The sequence below is a fragment of the Amphibalanus amphitrite genome, unplaced genomic scaffold (genome assembly GCF_019059575.1).
Source record: "Amphibalanus amphitrite isolate SeventyFive unplaced genomic scaffold, NRLGWU_Aamphi_draft 000022F_arrow, whole genome shotgun sequence".
NCBI lineage: Eukaryota > Metazoa > Arthropoda > Thecostraca > Balanomorpha > Balanidae > Amphibalanus > Amphibalanus amphitrite.
Genome location: NW_024881518.1, coordinates 517,897 through 541,399, shown reverse-complemented (window position 1 = coordinate 541,399; position 23,503 = coordinate 517,897). Strand labels below are relative to the sequence as shown.

The 23,503-nt window shown below is 47.4% G+C and overlaps 2 protein-coding genes and 1 long non-coding RNA gene across 3 annotated transcripts; 2 read left to right on the top strand and 1 right to left on the bottom strand.

Annotated features, from left to right (window-relative positions):
* Positions 1-6,412: 6,412 nt before the first annotated feature.
* LOC122391809 lies at positions 6,413-10,214 on the top strand. Its single transcript, XR_006258411.1, has 5 exons — positions 6,413-6,561; positions 7,729-7,816; positions 8,030-8,111; positions 9,274-9,339; positions 9,700-10,214. It is a non-coding gene; the product is annotated as an uncharacterized LOC122391809 (long non-coding RNA).
* A 2,989-nt stretch (positions 10,215-13,203) lies between these two features.
* On the top strand, positions 13,204-16,266 carry LOC122391325 (gastrula zinc finger protein XlCGF28.1-like). Its single transcript, XM_043385125.1, has 2 exons — positions 13,204-13,252; positions 13,624-16,266. Exons 1-2 carry the CDS (start codon positions 13,204-13,206, stop codon positions 14,772-14,774), a joined length of 1,200 nt encoding a protein of 399 aa, XP_043241060.1. The 3' UTR covers positions 14,775-16,266.
* Positions 16,267-19,452: 3,186 nt separating this feature from the next.
* LOC122391315 lies at positions 19,453-19,854 on the bottom strand. Its single transcript, XM_043385114.1, has one exon. It carries the CDS (start codon positions 19,852-19,854, stop codon positions 19,453-19,455), a length of 402 nt encoding a protein of 133 aa, XP_043241049.1.
* Positions 19,855-23,503: the final 3,649 nt, after the last annotated feature.

The window sequence follows — 23,503 nt, the reverse complement described above, 5'->3', positions numbered from 1 at the left end:
GGCAAGATTCAATTAAAATATAAATTCAAATATGGCGGCTTGGACTGCCGCGTGCGTTAGGCTCCGCCCATAGCTCCGCCCACATGCGTGACGTCATTCGTGTTAGTGGACACGCAGAGAGATAGGGGACGACATGGGCCTGCCTGTGGCTTAGGACATCTGTGACTGTTACTTAATCTTGAAGTCAGAGGTTAAAGTAGCTAATTTTGCTGCTTATAGCTCTGTAATGTCAGTTTAGACCAAGGCTATATAAACCAGGTAGAACGCTCCCGAAGAAAAAGTGGTGACAAGCAATATTTAGTTGCCGCGACCCTCACTTGTTCAAGACTATATCCGCAAGCAGCATTTACAAGCTAGCGGAAATCGACCAATCGGCGTTCGGCAATACTCAACGCTGATTGGCCCGATGCTCGTGACGAAATTGCGGGGGACTGCAGCTACTCCCCTATGGCGTTTCATTGACTTATGACTTTTGAAGGGGATTTGTATCAGTTTGTGTTGGGTTTGAGGCCATTTTTGAGCTTGGATATTCTTTCCGTGACCTTTGACTATATAATAACGACATTTAATCATGACATTTCTATATACTACCGGTGTCACATCGGCCAAAAAGACCGTAAGTACATGGGATAGACGGACCACTGCTGATGGGGCCACACATGCCGGCGTGTGGTCATCGGAGGCCCATGAGGGCTCGACATGGGCCCTTTATGGGTCGGTATAGGCCCAGTGGGTCCAGTGCAGGCCTACCAGGGGCCGGTGGCATATAATGTAAGGCTGTCTCGGGACGAATTGAGGGCTCATGGGGGCAACATAGGACCATTAGGGACCACATAAGCCAATCAGGGGTCCATTTAGGCCAATACAGGCGCTTCAGGGACTTGAAGAGGCCATTCAAGAGCCGTGGTGGGCCCATGAGGGGACGGCATTGGTCCATCAGGTGCAGTCAGGGGATGTTGTACGGGTTTCTCAGTGACCCATTTGGGCATATCAGTGACCAATTTAGACCCAGCAGGGGGCTTTGTAGACCTATCAGGGGCTGGTGATGGTTTATCGGAGGCCAGCGTTAGTCCATCGGGGCACGGCATGCCCATCAGAGGTAATTGCGGGCCCACGCTGAACAATGATGGCCCTTCAACGGCCCCTAATGGATCTAGATTGACCCATGTTCCATGATGTGTCATGTATGCCCCTAATCCCTATGGCAGGCCTACTCACTCAGACCCCTGATGGACGTTCCCGGCCTCTGATGACCCTATACTGAATCCTGGTGGGGCTCTAAGAGTCTCCAATAACCCTTCTTCAGCCCATTATTACCATACGCTGGCACTAGAGGCCCCACATCAGCCGCAGGGCAGTCCGTGCCAAGACAGCATGTCTTTTCGGCCGATATTACATCGGTAATATTAATTAAAATCATGATTTTATGGTGCCATTATATAGCTAACAGTCATAAGAAATATATTTCAACTCGAAAACAGCTCGAAACAGCATATAATCTTAAAGAAATCCCTCCGAAATCCAAAACCCTATTCGGGTCCATAGAGAATAACTGCGGTCCCCCGCAATTTCGTCACGAGCGTCGGGCCAATCAGCGTCGAGCACTGCCGAGCGCTGATTGGTGGATTTTCCGCTAGCGCGTGAGTGCTGCTCGCGGAACAAGAGTTCGTCGACAATTCTCCACAAACGTCTGTCACCACTTTTCGTAATGCTAAACAGCCGGAGCGTACCCCCCTGGTTTAGACCCAGAGCATGCAACTTTATTTTAATACCTCAATGATTCATAGTTTTACTGTAAAATGTGTGAGTTTTTGTCAAGCAAAGCCTTTGATTTTATTCAAAACATGTAATTTTATCACACAAGCCCCTTCTGAGGGCTCCTATGGCACACATAAGGTGATTTTAATGTAATGATCATAGTCACCCCGACGTCTGGGTGAGAATGATCAATTTTTTGGTAAAAAAATAAAATATTTATTATAAATTTCAATGCATTTATTGTACTCAGTTAGATAGAGAATTGTCCAATTGGTATGATGAAACAGTTTCCAGAGTGAAATCTCAAGTGATATACAAGATATTGTACCAAACTGGTCAAAAGTGATACAAAGTCACCCCGGTTTACAGTAATTTGCGGAATATTTTGTGATCTAGAAAAAAGATTATTTATTTAACTTCTTTAATATTTATATAAAAGTTAATAAAACATTTATGCTAGTTAAAAGTTTATATGAAAAACAACAAAAACGAAATGTTGCTTCTTTCTAGAACGATATTCCGCAAACCACACAAACTCGCAAAAAACGCACGCAGGAAACAGATAGTGTAGCCAGGCCTAAATCCTACCTGACCTAGCCTTACCCAATGTAACCAAACCAAGGCCATATAAGTTCCTGACAACTCTTGGGTGAAACTAATGGATTATGAGAATATGTGGGTAAAAAGTATTGTAGAATGTAGGTAGGTACCTTATTAGCTAAAGAATGATGTGCTCCTTCATTCCCTGTTTAATTTTGTCAATTTCTCCAATTTTTAGAGGTTGCAAAAGGTAGAAACCACCTTATCTTGCGTCATAGTATGTTGTAGATTATGGGGTAACTGTAGCGCAGGCGTCAGTCGTCACCGATAGCTTTGGTGGAGTAAACAGTCAAGGTAGGTGTATTGTAGGTATATTGACAGCGCTACCATTACCAATGGTAATAAGGAAGCATATTTTCATGACTGCTTGGGTATAGGTACTAAGCATTTAATCTCTAATTTTATTCTTTTTCAGGATCAGCTTGATATACTTGTACCTATGGCTAGCTCTGCATTTCTTTGCAATTAGCAGACTACTTAAATAAGCTCTGCTAAAAAACAAAATGCCATTTTCCAGGAGAAAGTGAGTAATAATTCTCTATTTTCTTACAATTATGCATTTTGATGTATCTTGAAGTAGAGCTTGGGTTTTCATCTGCCACAAATATCTGCACCTTTCCCTTTGAGCTGACACATTAGTTGATACTTGTTTGCTTCTGACTACATCATAAAGGAATGTTGTAGCATTAAGTGTGTCAGTTACTTGTATTCATTTTTGATTGATTTGTTACTTCTCAGAAGTTTGAGAATGGACTGTTATTTTTAAATAGCTATTAAGTGAATAATGCAGGCATCAGATCTTTTCTTTGGTGCCAGCTATAAATTATAATTATTTTCTGACTTTGACCATCACATTCCAACAGTGTGGAGAAGCTGGGAATCTCGCTGCCTCCGCCCGACGACGAGCCCGACGACTCGGGGCTCGGGTTCCTCCGCGATGACATCGGGTGAGCGGCAGGGTGGCAGCCGCGCCCGGCTGCGGAATGTGGATGCCCAGTGGTCTGAGACTGATCTAGGAAGACGTGAACAGAGCTAGATTGGCTATGGTGCTCATATCTCATTCTGGTTAGCCTGCAAGTGTCGGCACTTAGGCTCTTTCGAATACTGCTTAAACTCGCCACCTGGGAATTTGTCAGTCTGTTTCTTATAGGTATCCTGGTTGTCCCACCCTTTGTGTCTGAAACTTTGGAGGGCATCACCTCTAACAGCTTTCACCCAATAATCTGTTGAGCCTCATTGACTAGCTATTTAGCTACTTGCACTGATGGATGCTGCAGCGCCCAGCATTGTGCCGGCACCCAGCATCCTAATTAAGTTCACCGTTGTACGGACGCCTCTGCTGCCGGGTGGAGTCTGGGACTGACGGCCGCTCCTACCGTTTCAGCTCTCCCCCCTTTGACGGCGACTGGGACTCGGTGGAGCCGCCGCGGACGCAGTCTGTTCTGTCTCTGCTCTCTTGGGGAGATGACGTGAGTTGGTTGGCAGCTGCTTGTTGTTTTGTTTGTGGGGGCGTTGTATGGGCTTTGTATGGGCATGCATTGCGTTTGTAAGTTTCTTCCTGCTTCTCTTGGGACGATGTGTGGTGATATTGCTACTCGAGCACCTTTGTAGCATTGGTGTCAGTGCGTCTGATGTCTTCATTCTGCATGTTAATACGTAACGTGCTCGAACATACTTCATTCTTACGAGACAATGGCGTGGGTGATTTGTTGTCGATCATAATTTTCAGTCGCTGAAAATTATGTCAGGTCACCACGTATGCAAAATGGTTATTTTTTGCTATTGACTCTCCTGATCAAGGAGATTGGTATTGCCGTCCCCTCGCCTTCCCCGTCTCTGGTCCTCTCCCCTGTGTCTCTCACCACTCTTCCCCTCCGCAGGAGTTTGAGCGCCAGTCAACGCGTGAGGTGCAGCACATGCTGGAGGACGTGGATCGTCTCCTCTATGACGGAGAGACCAGTGAGACCATGTCGCCGGCACTGGCCGACGAGTGCCGACTCTGGAGCAAACGCTTCCCCCACCTCAGGTACGTGCCATGGAGAAAAGGTTGTCCCCACCTCATGTATGTGCCATGGAGATGTAAAGAGTTCCCATACTTCAGGTATGAGCCCTGGAGCAAATGGTTCCCCCAACTCAGGTACGTGGTGCTATGGTGTAAAGAGTTATCTTACCTCAGGCATGTGTCATGGTGTAAGGAGTTCCCACACCTAAGGTACGTGCCACGGTGTAATGAGTTCTCCCATCTCAGTTGAGCCTTGGATCAAACGGCTCCCACAGTTCAGGTATGTGCCCGCCCCTGGAGCACGCGCTTCATGCACCTCAGGAGGCAGTGTGGCGTGAGCGATTCCGTACCGCGAGATAGGCAGTCTGGAGTCTGGTTCCCACACCCGAGTTAGGTAGTCAGAGAGTCTAACTAGCTGCCCTGTGGGCAGAAGTACGGCTCCCACACCTCCTTTTATAATATATACTTTTTTACAAACGATCTCCGCGTCTAATTACAACTGTGGATCAAATTATCTCGCAAAAAACTGATCCGACCCAATCTCCACTCTATCCAGTACGTGGATAGCGTGTCATATTGCTTTGTCAGCTGGACACGGTGGATTTTAATTTGGAGTGATATCGACAATTGGCAAGCGGGCTGCGTTAGACCAACGTTTACCGTATCGCCATCTATCTGCGTCTCATAAACCCTCAGATAAAATCCAACGGGTGTACGTGACTTCAACTGGACAACCCTAAGCCTGCTCTCGATCCTCCATGCGCGATGGTCCATTGTTTATTCACGATTACCATGCTCTGTTGGCAGGGTGGTGGGCAGGCGGCTTACTGTGCTGCCCAGCCGGCCGGCCGAACGTGCCGTGGTGCGGGTGGCGCTTCTCACAGAGGAGGGACCCGTCGAGTGAGTATATCACAGAGGGGCAGTGACGCTCCACGTCATTTGAAATCGCTGATACTGTTTTGTTGATACGATGCTTATAGTTGTTACCTTTCTGATGGGAACGAAGATGTTTGAAAATTTGTTTTGGTGTACGGTCGATATTTCATGGTAGGTAAGCTAACCGGGTGCCCAATCAGCCTTTGTAAATGTGTTACCCGTATAACATGCCTGTGGCGCAGTTCTGTGTATTTACCCCACTACTTCTTTTCTCTACCGTAGTGCTCCGTTCTCACCCGTGTGTCTCCCCTCAGCGAGGAGACGGCCGCCTGTCTCCGCCACCCGGGCCAGCCGGAGACGATCTGCTCGCACGGGCTCAGCCCCGCCGCCCCCGCTCCCGCCCCCGCTGACCGCCCGACCGGCGGCGGCGGCGGCGTGGGCGGCTCGGCGGAGGTGATCCAGGACCCGGCGGCACTCATAGCAGAGATGGTGACCAACAGTCTGGTGTCGCAACTGTGGGCGGACTATGTAAGAACGATGACGCCGGTATTTCAGGTGAGCAGCGGTCGCGAGAGAGGGGCGCGAGCCAGGACGGTAAAGGGAGTCAACGGGAGGGAGAGGAGTAATTAGGGAGAGAAGGAGGGTTTGAGGTATAGGTGAGACTTATTTGAGAGATGATATAATAAGACCAGAAGAGTGGGTGATGACGGGCGGTGCTTGTTTTGCGAGGTTTTGGAGCTATAGTTACTCGTGTGGATATATCGTTCCTATTTTAATTCTAACTTGGTTAGTTCCAATGCCTACTTCCTTTTCATATTTTACTCAAAAGCATGCCTCCTGTAGTTGTGATTTGCTTTTCTCTTAAACGATCTTTCTATGAAACTGTTTAAATAATAGTTGTTGTGTACTTCCTTTTCCGTATGCCCTCTCTGTAACAGCGTGTCCTGCTGTACGCCCCCTGACTGCCTGTCTGACCGTTTGACTCCGTCTGGTCCTCGCCGACAGCTGGGCGCAGAGTCAGCCGAGGCCATGAAGCTGACGTCCATCTCCCGCGAGACTTCAGCACGGAACCGGCGGCACAGCGACCCGGGGCGCGCTCCGCCGCCCCCGCCCCCGCCCCCGCCACAGCCCCCGCCGGCCGACCCGCCGGCGGCGCCCCGGCGCGCCCCTGCGGCGGGGCCGGGGGCGGGGGCGGCACGGACGAGGGGTGGGGCGGGCCGGCGTGGTCCGTCCCCGTCCAACCGGCTGCCGGCCGTCAGACCGCGCGGAGGGCCCGCGGCTGTAGCCTCTGAGCAGGCCACCGTGCCCCGGCTGGCGGCGAGCAGGTGAGCGGGGTCAGCGGTCAGTGGCCGGGGGTCAAGGTCAGCGACCCCCGGCCCCGTCAATATCTGGGCCAAGGGCTGGTCAGTGGTCACTTAGGTCACATTATAGACAGACTGTTCTGAATGTGGTCAGTCGTCCTTGGTGAAACGCCAGTGGTTGGAGACAGTCAGGCCAATAGGAACTTCTTGTGTTGTACCGAAAAATCAGTGTGATGTTCATTGTCGAGGTCCGGGCTCCGACAGTCATTGCCCCCGGTACGGAGGCCAGTGTACCGACTCACTGTATGCAGCCGGTAACTCATCTATGCTCTGTGTCTTACATTCTGTTCTGGTTTAGTACAGCACTAGCTGCGGCTACTACCATTATAATTACTCCTTACGTCTCCATGGCAACTGACAACAGCTTCACTGTTGCTGAGGTGAATAGAGTGAGCATTAGCAAAAGCCATTAATTCGACATTCGTTCATTGATGTCGATAGCCACACGCCGTTGTGAATCACCAGCGTCATGCGATCAATAATGGCTTATGACGTCAGCTTGCTTGCCTGGCACGACGCGTTTAAAACCCGTGAAATTGTAGTAAATGCGATACCCGAATGATAAGCTCAGTATAGGCCTCAGTGTGTGTGTGTGTGTTTTTTTTAAAGGAATTTTCGAGTGTTTGTGCTCACGTTCAAACGGAAAGGTCTTGCTTTCGTGCTATTAGTTTTTCGTTGGATAAGCCCACTGGCCCATTTAACACTTTGTTTTCTGCTGTTATTTCAATGATGTTTACACCGTTAGTTATATACTATATCGACACCTTTTTTTAAAGCCCCACATTTGTTCTCCGGTGAATTTCAGACAAGTTGGTTAGAGACTTAAAAAAAAGGTACAATCACTCGATTTTTCTCAAGTTTGTCTGTCTTGGCAGGTAAAGCAATACCAGAACAGGCCTACGAACACACATATTTGATCAGGATCGGACGATTGGACACTTTTAAAAGGAGATCTTTCGTGGCTCCCGGAAATTCACGGGAGAGCAGATGTGGGGTTTTAAAAAAGGTGTCGATATATTATGTGCATTGTGCAATCATTAATGTGTGTTATGGCTTCTGAGTGTTATGGTATGCATGCTATCAATAATCATACACTTATGACACCTCTGGCCCCGCTACCGTGTGTTCCAGTCGGGCCACCCTGCCGCGGATCAGCCCTAGTACGGAGACCGCCCGCCAGGTGGCTCCCCAGCCCTGGTCCCGACATCAGAACAAACGGGTGAGCTGGTTCGATGGGGATTGGATTGACTGGATTTACTTCTGCCAGTACCATATGTAAAACATTCCATCATTTACCTGCCCTTCTCAGGCTCTTTATTTCTACACACTTTTGCTTTCGTGTTTCTTTGAGCTCACTGCGGGCCTGCAGTGCGTATGCTGCCTGGCTATCACTAACTGAGAGTGAATGAACTGACGTCCCTCCTTCCTGCAGGAGTCGAGGCCAGGTAGACAGGATCAGAAGACTGTGACGGCGGACCGGTCGACCAAGCCCCAGCCGCCCGGCCAGGTCTGGGGTAAGTGCCGATGGCGGAAGGGGGCAGGGCGCTGTGTTGTGGGGGGGGGGGGGCATATCTGGTGGACTGGTGATGTCTGGTGGACTGGTGATTGCTGGTGGACTGGATGGCTGTGGAGTGTGGAACTGATGAAGGTGTTAGAGGAGTGGTTTTGACAACTTTGCTTTGAAATATGACCCTGTATGTATATCTGAGACGTAGCGTAGTGATGAAATGGTTCGGTTGTCTTTTCCCCTGTGCCATGTTAGCCTATACCTAGCTAGCTCCTATACCGTAGTCATTCTCTCTGTTTCTCACTCCTGACCGCTTGCAGCCGGACCAAAGCGGGCCACCTCGAGTTGGAATAACTCCTGGGATCGGCCGGTAGATGGCAGTACGCGTGGTCGCCGTAGGAGGTAGATGGCGTGCCAGTCGTATCTTTGCATGCAGTTTGGCGCTGGTTTTGAAATTTGATGATAGCACTTCAACTGGCCGACGGTTGTTGGGTGACTGCAAGTGAACCGTTCACAATTCTCTACCGCAACTGAACAATTGTATGCAAACATTTTCCTCTAGCCGATGGTTTACATCGTCGCATCTCATTTTGTGACTGCGTGCTTGATGATGTTGAATGTTGATGTATTTTTTTTTGGTGATTGTAACTGGCAAGTCGATAATCCAAGGTACTGCTACTGCCTACTGCCTTGCTTACCAAGTGCCCTGTACACTTTTCATGCTTTCATTTAGAGCTGCATCTGACTGACGTTGAGTGCCTGTTTTCCACTACATCGGCATGATAATGTGATGGTACAAATGCTTGCATCAAATCGAGTGATGTAGCTGAATGCTGATTCACCTGTGGTATACCTTTTTCACTTGATCATCAATTTATCCACCAAAAAAGCCATTACACACCGTAAGCATGGACACAAATTATTTTCCGATCGTAACATACTAGAGGTACGATGCTCGACGCTCATCAATAAGATCTCAAACCCAACTATGGGCTGTAACGGTATATGTTGCCAAATTCTACGGAAAAATCTCATTTGTGTGCATTGTTGTGCCTGTACACAAGCATGCCACATTTCGAGGAAAAATCACCTGTGAAGTCCCGACTGCTGTGGCCAAAGTGTGCTGTTCCTTCAGCATCCTGACGACTGCCTCTGCCGCCGTGTTTCAGACTCAGTTTCGCGTGATGCGGGCCGCCGCGAGAGCAGCTCACACAGATAGCAGTGACCCGGCCAGGGTGAGTAACGACTACATTGACCGTGGAAGGTCATTCTGCTGGTTGGCAAACTTACGGCTAAAAGAGATCATAGTCTTTAATTGCATACTTTGCTATTTCGAGCATGAGGCGACTTTGTAGAATGTAACATGCTACGGAATTTTGTTCACAAATGCGTTCAAGAGCAGCTGTGCGATGACTTTTCATTATATCAGGTAGCCTGGGGCTATTCACGAATCTCCTCTTAAACATGCCTGATAACCCATTAATGGAAATGGGCTCTGAAGAAAATAGCATTGATAGTGATTTTGCATAGAATAGAATAGGTGCCGTGAATTTCGCTTCCTCTAACCTCACGTATTGCCCGCGTCTCTATTACAGCGCGATGGCGACCTGGCTGAACGGCTTTGTTAGTGTCTGTGGCGTCTGTCGTCAGCGGAAACACGAGCTCCCCGGAGTCTACGGTGGCTCCCACATTGGTGTCCGGTATGCCTCCGGGCAATTTCGCCTGCCGCGCCGATGATTGTCAAGAGTGCTCTAAGGATTGTGCGCTGTTGTACGCCAATGGGTGCTGAGGCAGTCATGCCCGTATTTGGGTATACGGGCATTGTACCGTTCCGTCCAATTTCCGTCCAGTTTCCGTCCACCAGCCAACCAGTCCCCAATACAGGGAGTATGAGTCATTATAGGTGGCGCTCAGGGCGACTGAGTCTGTTATAGGTGGCGCTAGCGTCGGCTCCCACGGAGTCTGATCTCATTGGCCTGTCCGATAGCGGGAAGGTGTAAACACTTGATAGGACGGGGAGCGTTACGAGCTCTTGGTAACCAAAGCTGCTTTACGAGAAGAAACGAAGGAATGGTACAAAGTTAAAGTCGCAACCGTTTTTGAGGCATATTTTGTTAATTCTTGGTCTGTCAAAATACTATATTATAGTCGTTCTTTTTTATATCAATTCCAATTAGGAGAAAAAATATTTTCTTATTTCGAACCATGCGAATATCAACGAACGTCATTGTCATCGGACGTGCATTTTCGGCAACTTTAGGACTTAAGCCGCTAGATGGCGCTTCCATTAAAGGGACCCTCCCACCTTAACATTAGATTTGAGTTGAGATAGCCAAAATGGGGTCCCTGGCTCACAATTACCGGTTTCGGCACTCACAACATCGAGAAATGCCTTAAATCGGAAATATTGAATTTCAAAATTGCAGCATTTTGATTCAGAGGGGCTAATGCTTGGGAATACCCCTCTGAATGTGTGACGTCAGCGCAAATATCTAACGATTTTTAAATGTTTGACTAAAACGTTTTGTAGCATGCGGTGGTATATGCTATTTGCGCGCAACATCTGCCGCAAACGCCGTACTTCTAAATTAAAGTCGCTAGAAACAGCGGAGATCCCAAAAAAGTAAACAAAAGTAAAAGTCTAATATCTTAAAAACCGGTGAATATTTTTCGGTGAAATTTGGAAGATATTCGTTTTCGCTCTTTCTGAACCGAGCGACATCACTTTCATGCCAATTCATAAACTTTTTTGAAGGTGGGAGGGTCCCTTTAAACGTTCGCTAACTTCACGATGCATAAATTTGTACCAACTGAAACCATGTTACCCTCGAGTGTTTGGACCTCCCATGCCGCCGGACAGGGCTTTATATTGTGGTCCATGTACTCTGCAGATTGTCTCCGGAAAGTGCCGGTGTAAAGGCGTTGGAGCGCACTCGGGACGGTATTTGCACGGTGGTATTTGTATCGTGAGCACGGGGTGTTTGATGTGATGGTGCCGCCACGATGCAAATCGCTCGCAACAGACAGAGGGGGACTGTGGCAAGATGGTGGCTGATCTCAGAAAGTGGCCAGTATGTAACCCACAAAATATATGTGATTACTGGATAGAGTGATGCTTTGGAGGATAAGCTGTCGATTATGTGATAATCGCATTGGTGAAACAAGGTTACCGATATGTAGATGTTTTCACTTTTCGGGACCCTTTATGCGCGGAGTTTTGACGTGATAGTGATGTTTTTACTCCCAGAGGCGGCGGAAGGTTATTGAAGTTGAGATGGGGGGGGGGGGGGAGGGGGGCACATCCCTGATGCCGCCCAGTGTCTGTGCAGTTCTGATACGCCCTAGTGCCTACTGCCTACGCCCTACACTGTGCCTTTTTTAACGATAGGATGTCGCTGTCAGGGGTTTGGGAGCGGAACAACGCTCAGCCTGCAGGGAACACGCTCCGGTCCATGCAAGATTACTTTACTGGTCCATGGGCGTAGCAGCCTCACGGAAAGTGTGTGTGTGTGGGGGGGGGGGGGGGGGCAGCGAAACTTCAATCTCACTTAATGGGAGCCCCAATGCCCGTACAAAGAAATTCTTTGCAGTTTTGTGGTCATCTCACCTTGCTGAACCATTTCCTGCTCAGTTTTGTATTTGAATCAAAAATAAATATTTTACTAAAAAATGGCTGAAAATGCAAGCGGTCATGTTCCTACGCCTGAGCTCCGGTCCCACAATTGCAGCAGCACTGTGGGGCGTAAGGCTTTAATATTTCCAAGGTTTCAAACATTTTGAAACTTTCAGTTCAATCTTGGTCTAATCCATTATAGAGTTCAGTGGTCTAATCCTTGGTCTAATCCCTCGCAGCAGGAATTTCTTTACCACTGTCAAGGGGAATTAGAAGAAGTGGAAGCAGATTTGGAAGCACAAGTTGCGAGACGTACGTGACACACTTGATGCAAAACTTGCGCAGACTGATTTTGTTGGAGTTGCTTACTGAATTCTGTAATGGAGTTGCCCCTGCGGCCTGCTTGTACTACTCTGTCAAAAAATTAGTATAATTAGCATAATTAGAACAGTGATCCCTATTTAAAATGATGTGCCACATTGAAACTGATTTAGGTACGTGCTATTTTCCACTGTAACTTTTTCAAAGATGTCAAAGACATGGCTCATTACTTCACGATCGTCTCACGAGTCAAAGTGGCTGTATTTCTAGTGAATTTTCCAACTACTTAAACATTTTGAATTCATGCTTTCTCACATAATATCAGCGAGAAGAAAAATACTTATATTCAGATATATGATTCAATATTTAAAGCTTCTGAATGTGCTCAACATGGAAGCCAATAACAAAAGCTCAGTTGGGGAAACTACGAGGCGAAGATAAAAATTGATTGGTCAATACATGGACCATATATGACCATATATGGGCATAAATGCAGCCCCCGCTACTAAGGGTGAAAACGGTATAACAAGCCGGTACTTCCGGTATCGCGTCCACCTATCGGAGAGAAAAGGCTTCCATTTTCCACTAGGAATTAGCATTATTTGATTAAATTCAGCGAATTGACTCAAAAATGGCGATAGGAAAACGGCTTTCCTGCAGGTTCCGGGCGTCACGATCAGCTGGACGTTCAATAAATGGATTGGTGTTTTGAACAAAAATTGTTAAAAGCTTTAATTTAGTTTCAATAAACAAAGATATTTAATTTTTAAATAATAACTTAACCAAAATAAGAAAAACCATAAACAATACTAATAAGAATAATAACATGTTAAAACCAAGTTATCTTTTATATTTTTTGGCTCGTCTGTTTCAATCCGCCGTAGGTATTTGCCAACCACTGTTTGACTTTGTGTTGTAACTCTGCGATTTAGAGCCGCCAGTTAATTGTGCACCGAGTGAGTGTAGGCCTTGTGTGGTTAAAAAAACATTCTTTTGGCTTATTTTTTTCATTTGAATGCTAGGATGCATTGAAAAGATGAAGTCTGATTTTATGACCATATATGGTCATCACCCCGCCCACTGCAGCCGTTGATTGGCTAATCCAATTTGTGTTTGGCTCCTCGTAGTTTCCCCACCTGAGCTAGGCCATGAAAGTATTACTAGCATGGTCATTCTGACATCATTCCACATCACCATCAATCACTCTGTTTCAGGTTACCTACCTTCCTATCTTTTTTAGGCATTGGGTATGTTCCAGTGTTAGATCTAAAAAAAATCTAAGGAGGTTGGATGAGCTTCGAGGACAGCCATTTTAGAGGAGCCTCAGGAATATTTCTGAGAGGAAATCAGCTGTTTGTGGGCTGTAATGGTTGGCAATTTATGGTGCGCTAGCATGAATTTTAAGATAAACATTGCTTTCAAGTGAAAAAGACATATAAATATTGGAAATCATTATCTCAAAATGTTTTATTTTCCTCAGAATCCTCATTATCCAAGACGATATTAAATGATCCCTCCTCTTATAGGACTTGTGTGTGTAATGATGGCTGCATTTGATAGCCTTTTCTTGCTTGCATTCTTCCAGATGATCCGCTGGCAATAAAACCTGAGCCAGGCCAGTTCGAAGTTGTGGAGGCAATAAAACCTGAACCAGACCTATTTGAAGTTGTGAAGGAGGAGCCTGAGGATCTTCTCCTGGTCACAGACTTCAAGCCTGAGTTGTCACCTCCTCCCGACGAGAGTCCAACCGAGAGTCGAGCTGCGAGTCCAGCCTGGAGTCCGGCCGAGAGTCCCGCCGATAGTCCATCTGATAGCTGTTCAGATGACCAGCGCGGGAAGCGCCGCGATGGGCGATCCTGCACAGCCAGTCGCTCTGTAACTGGCCGTAAAATCATAAAATCCGAATCACCATCAGCTTCCGTCGACGCCGAAGCCTGCTCACCACGGGAAGCATCTCAGAGTCCTGAAAACGCTGCGGAACGACCCAAAAGAAGACGCCGCAAACGCTCTCCGAAATCTTTCCCCTGCCCCTCGTGCGACCAGGTGTTCAAGTGCCGTAGCTGGCTAGAGAAGCACCGGCGCACGCATACGGGCGAACAGCCGTTCAACTGTAAGTACTGTGGACAGACGTTCACTCAACTCAGCAGTCGAAATAAACATGTCAGGCACAAACACTTTGGAGGGCCGAAACCGTGGCTAAGTAATGGTAAACCGGAGCCGGTTCGTTGTGATGTGTGCGACAAGGTTTTTGCTACAAAGAGCTACCTACGAGCACACCAGGCTACTCATTCAGGCGAAATGACTGTGGCGTGTAAACTTTGTGACAAAACTTTCCCGCACATCATTAAGCTCAATGCGCACATGAGGTGTCACTCAGGGCGATTTCGATGTGAAAAGTGCGGCGACTCGTTCCCATGCAAAAGCAAGCTGGACAGACACATTTTTCGGCGACACTCCGACGGGGGGCCTACAAAGTGTGATATATGCTCCAAGGAATTCACCAGTCGCGGCGGACTGAACAAGCACATGGGTATCGTGCACGCCACGTCACCGAAACCGTTCGCCTGCGGCACGTGCGGACGGTCGTTCACAACAAAACGTTTTTTGGCCGTACACATCGCCACGCACACCAAGGACCAGGAGGTCAGCTGTGACATCTGTGGTAAAACCTTCAGCCATCCGCGCTCCCTGTACATGCATAAGAAGGCGCACCGCCCGCAGGGAAAAACTTCTTGATCGTAACACATCAGTCGTGACATGGTCGTGTAGTGTCATTCGTCACCTTGACATGTTGACCGAAGGTTTGTGTTCAATAGCTAAAAACACTATTCGCTACAATTTTGTTTCTCTACTGAAAAACAATTCTTAGTTCTCAGACATTTTGTCAAGAGCTGCCCGAAATCTTAATCGTTAACGCATAGCGCGAAAGCGTTGTGTTGGGTTGTTAATCATTCCCAGGCACGAACGTATTTTTAATTATTGTCTGGCGGTAAAGCAGGAGTTAAAGGTGCATACGTAATCTACAAGGCTGTAGCTGAAGGCTTTTAAGACGACTGTTTCGACCTAATCTTTGTTAGCTGCTGAGTGCTTTGTTATGTGTGCTGCGCTGATGTATGTGAATGAAATATGTACTAAAATTCTGTAAGGAGGTAGATAGCCACAGATAGTAGATGCTATATTTTGTGCGTAAGGCTGGTGTATTCACATATGTACCTATAGACTAGAGCGCACTTATTGTGATCGCAACACTTACAAGATTACAGAGAGAGGTAGGGTAATTCGGACCACTGGGTTTAAATGAAGCCAATCGGCTTGCTAACTACCGCACCCATTCAATGAATTAACTATTTGTTCAAAATATACTGTCAACGTGCTCGTTCTTGGTGCTTAATAATAAGTCAACTAGGCATAATATTCAACTGTTTCATTGGCCTTATTATAATTAACACTTGGTGTGAAGATTAAGGTGGTAAGATTACAATAGCCGCGTTACTTTTGTGAGCTGATCATTTCCGCGCACTCCGACTGCTTGGGAAAATCGCCATTAGCCATGATATTTCCCAAATCGATGTCTGGGGTAAGCTGGGCCACTTGAATTTAGTGTAAGCCGGACCACTTGTGGCCCAATAGTAGTCGGACTACCGTACTATTCCTGCGTAATATACTTCTACTGCGTAACCGCCCCTAACGCCGCATAATTGATGCTTATGCTGCATAATCACTGAATTGTCACTGTGCTATCATTATGGTTATTTTCTCCAATAAGCCTGGAAAGGTCGCATTATTATGCGGCCTTGATTGGTAACTTTGTTTCTTATGTGCAATGTTATGTTATTCGCTGCGTATGAATCTGTATGAATTCGTTGTTGCCACTATCTGCCGTAGCGCCGCACTGTATGCATGCCCGTGATGTAGACGTTGTTACTGTGTGAACTGTGACAGATCACTAGCACAGCTGTACTCACCCTGCGCGGTGCGGCAACATCCCCGTCACGTCATGGCGCCATTCAGCTTGCAAGCTGACAATGTGCCTGTTGATGAAGTGTACGGGATAATGGAAAATGTAATATCAGATTGAGCTGTCCTTGTACCTGTGTTCCGCGCCCCGGCGACTGTGAGCCAGCGTGGTCTGACCTGGCCTCGGGCAATGGACCTAAGGCTGGGTTGTGTCTTTTTACATGCCCGAGTTGTGTTTGTGTCGGCGTCAAATACACAGTTGGGTTCGGGACTTCTGCGCGTTTGTCTCAGAGCACAGATAATGTAGAGTGAGATGAAAAGGAGAGAGGCAAGCCGAATCCTCTGCTTGTAGACGGGATATGCACAGGTATTTGTCGTTCCCCAGCTATACATAATGTTCGCATGGCTTAAGACAGTGCGCAATAAATGAGCCTTGAATGAGCTCTTCCGGGACATAGACCCTGATTTAGATAACGTTTATCCAAATCTAAGCTCATTGTATTGCGCTGAATATACCTATGCTGGGGTTCTTTTGATCTTATGCGTAGGAAACCAGTAGCGGCGGAACACCTTAGAGGGGCACTGACGACTTTTAGTCCCATTCTTTCCATGCAACGCCCATAGAGCTAGTGTTAAAATGCCAAAATCAAAGGGGGGCACGGTGCCCCGGTGCCCTCCCCGTTCCGCCGCCTATGTAGGAAACCCTGAAACAAATGAAACTTGGAGTTTTCTCGCGTGAAGAAAATATTACATTTTTATTTGGGGAATATTTGTTTCTGGTCCCTAAAAAGCTGTTTCTGGCACCTAATTGCTGATCAGCCCCAAAATGCTTATTCGACCCTAATATCTGAATCTGGCACCTAATTGCTTCCACACAGCCTAAAGTTGCCAGATCGTCTAGTTGAACTCCGTATTTGCTGTTTGCTGATTCAGCACCAAAACCAAAACATCCAGCACCTATTTTATTCCACGTTTGCCTACCTAATTCGCGTAATCTTCCTGATTTTATGTATCCTAACAAACATGAACGTTGCATTCGGTGATGTCAAGTGCCATTTTCGCCAGTGGAGATAATGATTAATGCCATTTCTAGCCAAAAGAGAATCACTAGCCAGCTATGGTGCAGCATAGCAAGACGCTCCTATACCAGCCCGCTATGTAGAGATTATTGCACCCTCAGCCATTTTAACGTGAAAAGTTTGGATCCGTCACTTCCAGCCAGGCTCTCAGGTCATAAACTGGAGTAAAGCAAAATGTCAACTCTGAACAGACATGCCACGCAACCGGCCCTCTTTTCAATATTACCTATTAGCTTTCTGGCTTTCTGCAATCATCGTCTGACTCCATCTCGATCAAACGCAGCGTCCGGTTTCTACAGGGGCGTTTGACTGACCGGCCACACAATAACCAAAAACAAAATCAAAGCTTCATGCACACATAAGTAAGAAACGGATGAAAAAGGCACAACCACGGCACAACTCTGCGCGGCAAACAACGGACAAATGTCCCACGCAAGATCCCGCGTTTCTGCAGCGGCCTTGAACGGAATGAAAACATTACATTTCTTTTTTGGAGCTATTTGATGACGTCAAAAAATACAATACCCGTTTTAATGGTCAAAATCGAGACAATTACTCACAAAAATGTTTCCCTTTAAGCATTACAAATAAATACTTTTAAATATTTAAATGACATTGTTTTTTCAAACAAATCAATATTATTTGCTTACTTAAACGTCATATACAATGCTGAGATCACTACGGGGCTGTCTTAGAGTGTAGCTGCACTGGCAACCTTTAGGCTAGACTCCAGGGGTCATTATACCAGAACAACATGATTCTACCAGCCAGTAGTTCATTTTTCTACTAGATTGGTGCTACGCTCAGCATTTAGGTGCCAGATTCAGAAAAAAGAGTAAGGCGTACCGATGAATAGGTGCCAGAAACAGCTAATTAAGGTCATTTTCCATGATTGGTGCTGGTATCCACCAAATAGGTGCTGAGGACCAATTTTGGAGCGAGTCAGCTTTTAGGTGCCAGAAATAGCTTTTCTGGGACGCAATTAAATGGCGTCCTTTTTATTTTACCACATATTTTTTTTCTTTAATACCAATGCAAACAACTTTATTCATTCACGTCATCTCAAATAAGTGAGTAGTCTATTATAAGAAAGCGACGGACATACAGGGTGATCCAAAAAATTTGGAACCCCTAAGTTAAAATGTATGTAAGTCCAAAAGTATTCATTTTATTGACAAATTGCAAACACCATTAGAAAGAGCATTAAATCCTCTATAAAATCATGTCAAGTTGGTGCATGTATCCTGTAAAGTATTGACACACTGTAAGGTTTCGGAATGAGCGTCAGAAAACTGAGTGAAACGAAATCGCCAATTGTTAACAATGCACTGAAATCCGTTAGCACTCCATCTGTTGTTTTTTTATGAATAATACCACATCCACATTCAATTTTATTACATAAAAGTTTACGCAGAAGCACACAATAAAACAGATACACGCATCCAAGCTCCCGCTGTTCATCTCAGTATGTGCTCAAACCCAACTCAAACCGAGCTCCGTGGGCCGTCACGCAGGCCTGCAGTCGCTTGCGGACGGCTTCAACTGCGCGGGCCAGCAGTCTCTGGGACAACTGATCCCAGCAGGCCGTCAGCCTTTCCTTCAGCTCCTCGATGGTGCTGATCCTCTTGACCTCTGTACACCATTCGCTCCAGTTCGCTCCACACGAATAAGTTAAAAGGGCTGAGGACAGGACTCTTCGGTGGCCAGGCATCTGGCTCGATGAAGGCCGGGCAGGCCTGTTCCTGAAACTCGACCACTGAGTGGGCCGTGTGGCACGGAGCACCGAATTACATTTTTTTTTTTGCTCCTGCTGAAATTTAAATTCATTACAATAGCACGTGAATGAGCTATTTTTATTCATTAACCTCCGACATGCGACATAGTCAGAACAGCAAACCGCAAATCACTGATTTGCGGATAATGTTGAAAACCGTTTCACTGAGTTTCGTGACACAAATTTTATAGGCATATAACTAGGGTAATATTTATAGTAATAGTTAAGTTCAATTAACTTGGTTTTATAGAGAATTGAACGCTCTTTCTAATAATGATTGCAATTTGTCAATAAAGTGAAAACTTTCGGACTTACGGACATTTTAAGTTAGGGGTTCCAATTTTTTTGGATCACCCTGTATAACACTTCACACCACTCAACAACATCGATATCACGGAACACTGCACCGATTTTTGGTTGCTGGGACTTGGGAGTTTATCGGAGCGGCAGATGCGGCTGGACTCCACCGGTGAGGTCCGGCGGCGGTACAGCGCCCACCATCTCCGGGCCGGACAGCTCACCTCCCCGTCAATAGGACAGCTTCTCGCTCTCTCTCCTCAGGAGAGAGAGAGAGGAGGAGTCCTCCTCTTTCTCCTCCTGCCGCTCAGGAAGCTGGTGAGGCGGCGCCAGCACTCCGGCCCCCTCCGCCGCCAGCACTCCGGCCCCCTCTGCCGCCTCCGGGGACGGCTGCAGCAGCGGCGGGGCCGGAGTCGGCGGGGCCCGGCTGTCTGGGGGCCGCCGGCTGCGCCTGCGCCGTCTGCACATGGGTCAGCTGAGCGCGGTACGAGGAGGCGTCGCCGACCGTGTGGAGCTGTTGAGTGGCGTTTACTTTCTTGAGTTTTTTTTCGGCATCCTGCAGGAGCCCTTCCACCCGCACCAGCTGGTGGTCAAACCGCACCACCAGTCGCCAGAACTGGTGCACCACAACGGCCAAGGCCACCAGTAGTACCAGTATGAGTACGGCCACAGTCACCAGAATACGCTGGTGACCGCGCGACGGGCCCATCCCAATTCAGATCCAGGGCAAGTACCTGCACTTATCCACTTCTTCGCTTCAATTTATTCGCCAACCTTTCCCCTTTCCCACCACACCGTCACTCACTAATAGCACCCCGCGCCTCGAACGCGGCCTTGAACAACGCGGAAGCGGAAACCAGTGGAGCTCCTAGTGCTGTTCAACTGTTGAGCGCTTATGCATGAAATAAATGTTATTTTATTAAACAGCATAAAAATACATACAAATTTAAAACTTTAGAATGGTGTGGTATAAACAAAAATTTTGAGGAAATTATCGAATGTCAGAATTTCCTAGTCTTTTCAGTATTGCTCTTCCACCATCGTCGGCGCGCCTTGGGCGCGCCCAAGGCTATATAAACCAGAGGGGTGTTCACGGGGCATATTTACGTCTGGACCTTTTACCAAATAAATTTGTGGCGTGTATCGATATTGTGGCCCCTACTAGATGTGTGCAAATTCTGGGTTGAATATCAATATTTCAATATGTCTCGTGATGGGCAGTGCGCTAACAAGAAATTGCAGCTAAATAGACTGGACATCTATTTTGTATTTTATGCGTCGTTTCTGTCTATTTTGATGTCAACAAACGCTTGCATAATGGTAGGTAGGTGCTTAAATCGTTATTTTGTGTTAAATTTTGACTGACGGCTACGCGCCCTAATCCACGAAGAAGAAAAAGTGTTAAATTTTGAAGAATTTATGTTGATGTTTTTAATTGTGTCAATTCGCATGGTTTTGCTCATTCAAATTAGCAGCTCTTACCAGCATTTTGCTGAATTGTGAATCGGAATGCCTGCCAGGCCAGGTGCCAACCCAGTCGGCAGTCGGGGGAGGTTTGGTTGGTCAAACGTGGTCGATATTGATCGAAAATCGGGCGCTCGTGGTCGGACGTGCTCGATCGAGCTCCTCACCCGTCCTCGGTCCTGGCCTGTGATCAGCTGATAGCTCAAATCCTGACCAGTTGGTATCGCCTGGAAATCCCTTTTGTCATAACTTCCCTACCACTCTTTGGAAGATACGACATCAAAAGAAAGTAAAAATACCAAATTGTTGATCAAGAATGCCAGTCCCTCGATCTCCGAAATTACCGCGTCGAAACACAAGCAAGACGCCGGGGACGCAGGCTGAATCAGCTGACGATCGCGCGCCAAACCCACCCCCAACAAAGAAACCCAAGGTCAAAGGTGGAAACGGAGCGAACGGAGCTGGAGGCGACGCAGGTGGGAAAACTGAGTCGATTTTCGATGAAACTTGTGATGATAAGGGCGGTGATGGTGATAGTGAGGAAGACATAACCGAAGCCGATCAAGGAGGAAAACACGATCCGGTAAGACCAGCTATGCATCAAAGAGAAATCGGTAAGCTAGACGACAGCGTGTATAAAGCGTTTGGCCAAAGCTCTGTTGGTTCACTTTCTCGCTCATCCAGCGACACGGGTAGCGAGGAGGCGATATGCAAGGGTGGCCCTAATCTAAAAACCTGCGGGAACCCAGTAAAAGAGGGCGAAGACGGTGTCAAATGTGATAGATGTCACTTATGGTTTCACGCTGCATGTCAAGGCATCTCAAAACCAGCGTTGAAAGCACTTGACAGGTTTGAGTGTCTCGCATGGCTGTGCACGGATTGCAAAGAGAGTTTAAAGACTAGAAAACCCCGCCCTGTCTTTGCTGCTTCGCTCGAAGGTAGGTTCGCTCAGCTTGAAGCAAAAGTCCAGAACCACATCGAGCACATCACAAAGTCTGTCCAAAGCCAAGAAGAGATGCTAAGGAACCAGGCCATCAACATGGAAAAAGCACTAGATGCATATGGTAAGCGTGTGGCAGATCAGGTGAGAGCAGTCGAGGCGCATGCAAACTCAGCAGGACCTTCCTATGCAGATGCTGTGAAGGGCACCTGCAAGGAGGTTGTTGAAGCGGTGAAAACCCAGCTGAGCTCACTCCCAAAAGGTAATGAAAGCACACAACACTCAGCCCTGGATCTGACAAAGGCTTTGGATGACCACTGGGACAGGGAGAGACGCAAAGCCAACATTGTCGTGCACAACCTACCAGAGCCCGAGGAAGGTCCAATGAACGAGCGGGCAGAGAAGGATAGGCTGGCAATCCTGAAGATGATCAAGGATGTGATGAAAATAAGCGTATCAGCTTCTAAATCCTTCAGAGCCGGAAGAAGGTTGCAGGGTAAACCTAGACTGGTTATCCTGACCCTTGACAATCCAGCATGCCGAGCTGATATCCTGAGAGGAGCATCCTGGCTGAGAAACTCTGGGGAGTACTCTAACATTTATTTAACGCCAGACCTAACCCAGAAGGAAAGAGAGACCAACAGGAAGCTCCGTGAAGAATTGGCAGCTCGAAGAGGGGCTGGTGAAACAAACTTGGTGATCAGAAATGGCAAGATCACCCGTGCCCCACGTCAAGAAGAGGCAGGTAGCCAGCGGGCTGAAGGGCAACATGGAGGGAGGAGCCTCGGGAACACTGGGACCCGGGAGGAGGAGGGTAACCTGCACCAGCCAGTTGAAGACACTCGTGGGAGCCGTTCTCAGTCAAACCAGTCTGCGTACAGAGCAGCTGAATGACTAAGAGTGCACCCCAAAGATGTTAAGTCAGCAAAGGAAGACCTGACTGTTCTGTACACCAACTGTGATCAGTTCATCAACAAAAGAGATGACTTGTGTATGTTGATATGCAACAAGGAACCGGACTTGATTCTTCTGACTGAAGTCATACCCAAGGCCCAGAGACTACCCATTGACCCAGCACTACTTCAGATCCCAGGGTACTCAGTGCATCATAACTTTACTCCCCTGACCTCGAACCTAGGGAGCAGTGGCATCCGAGGCATCTGTGTATATGCCGCAGAGCACCTTAAAGTGAGCGAAGTCTTTTTTGATGCTTCAACCACTGAAAATGTATGGGTGTCACTGTCACTAAGGGGAGGTGACTGCCTACTCATTGGATGTTTGTACCGCAGCCCATCCGGCTCCGCTGAAGACAGTATCAACCAGATGAACCAACTCATCCGTCAAGCATGTTCCGAGACCTTCTCACACATAGTGTTCGTGGGTGACTTCAATCTCCCCCAGATTGACTGGTCGACACAAAGCTCTCCGGCTCCTGCAGGTCACAGTTGCCATTCATTTATTGACACCATCCAGGACTGCTTCCTCTTTCAGCATGTCCTCCACCCAACTCGTTATCGACATGGTGAAGCTCCCAGCATCCTGGACCTGATCTTCTCCAAAGAAGAAGGCATGGTGAAGGGGCTGGAATATCTTCCGGGACTTGGAAGTAGCGACCATGTGATGCTGCAGTTTACGGTCACCTGCTCCCCATTAGCAGGTGCTTACACCAGGATTTGCTCTGACCGCATTAACTTCAACCGGCTATCTAGCGTTCTTCAAGATGTTGATTGGTCTCCGATGGCTGCCATGGATCTGGACGGCGCCTATGCATTCTTCAAAACACAGCTTGTGAATGCCATCCAATCATGCTCATCCAAGAGGAAGAAACATGCAAATGTGAACTTCTACATGAATCGCCAGGCTTTCCAGCTGAGGAAAAAGAAGAAGTTGCTTTGGAGCACCTACTGTCGTACCCAGAGCCTGCTTGACCACGCCCGCTTCAAGCGCTGCAGCA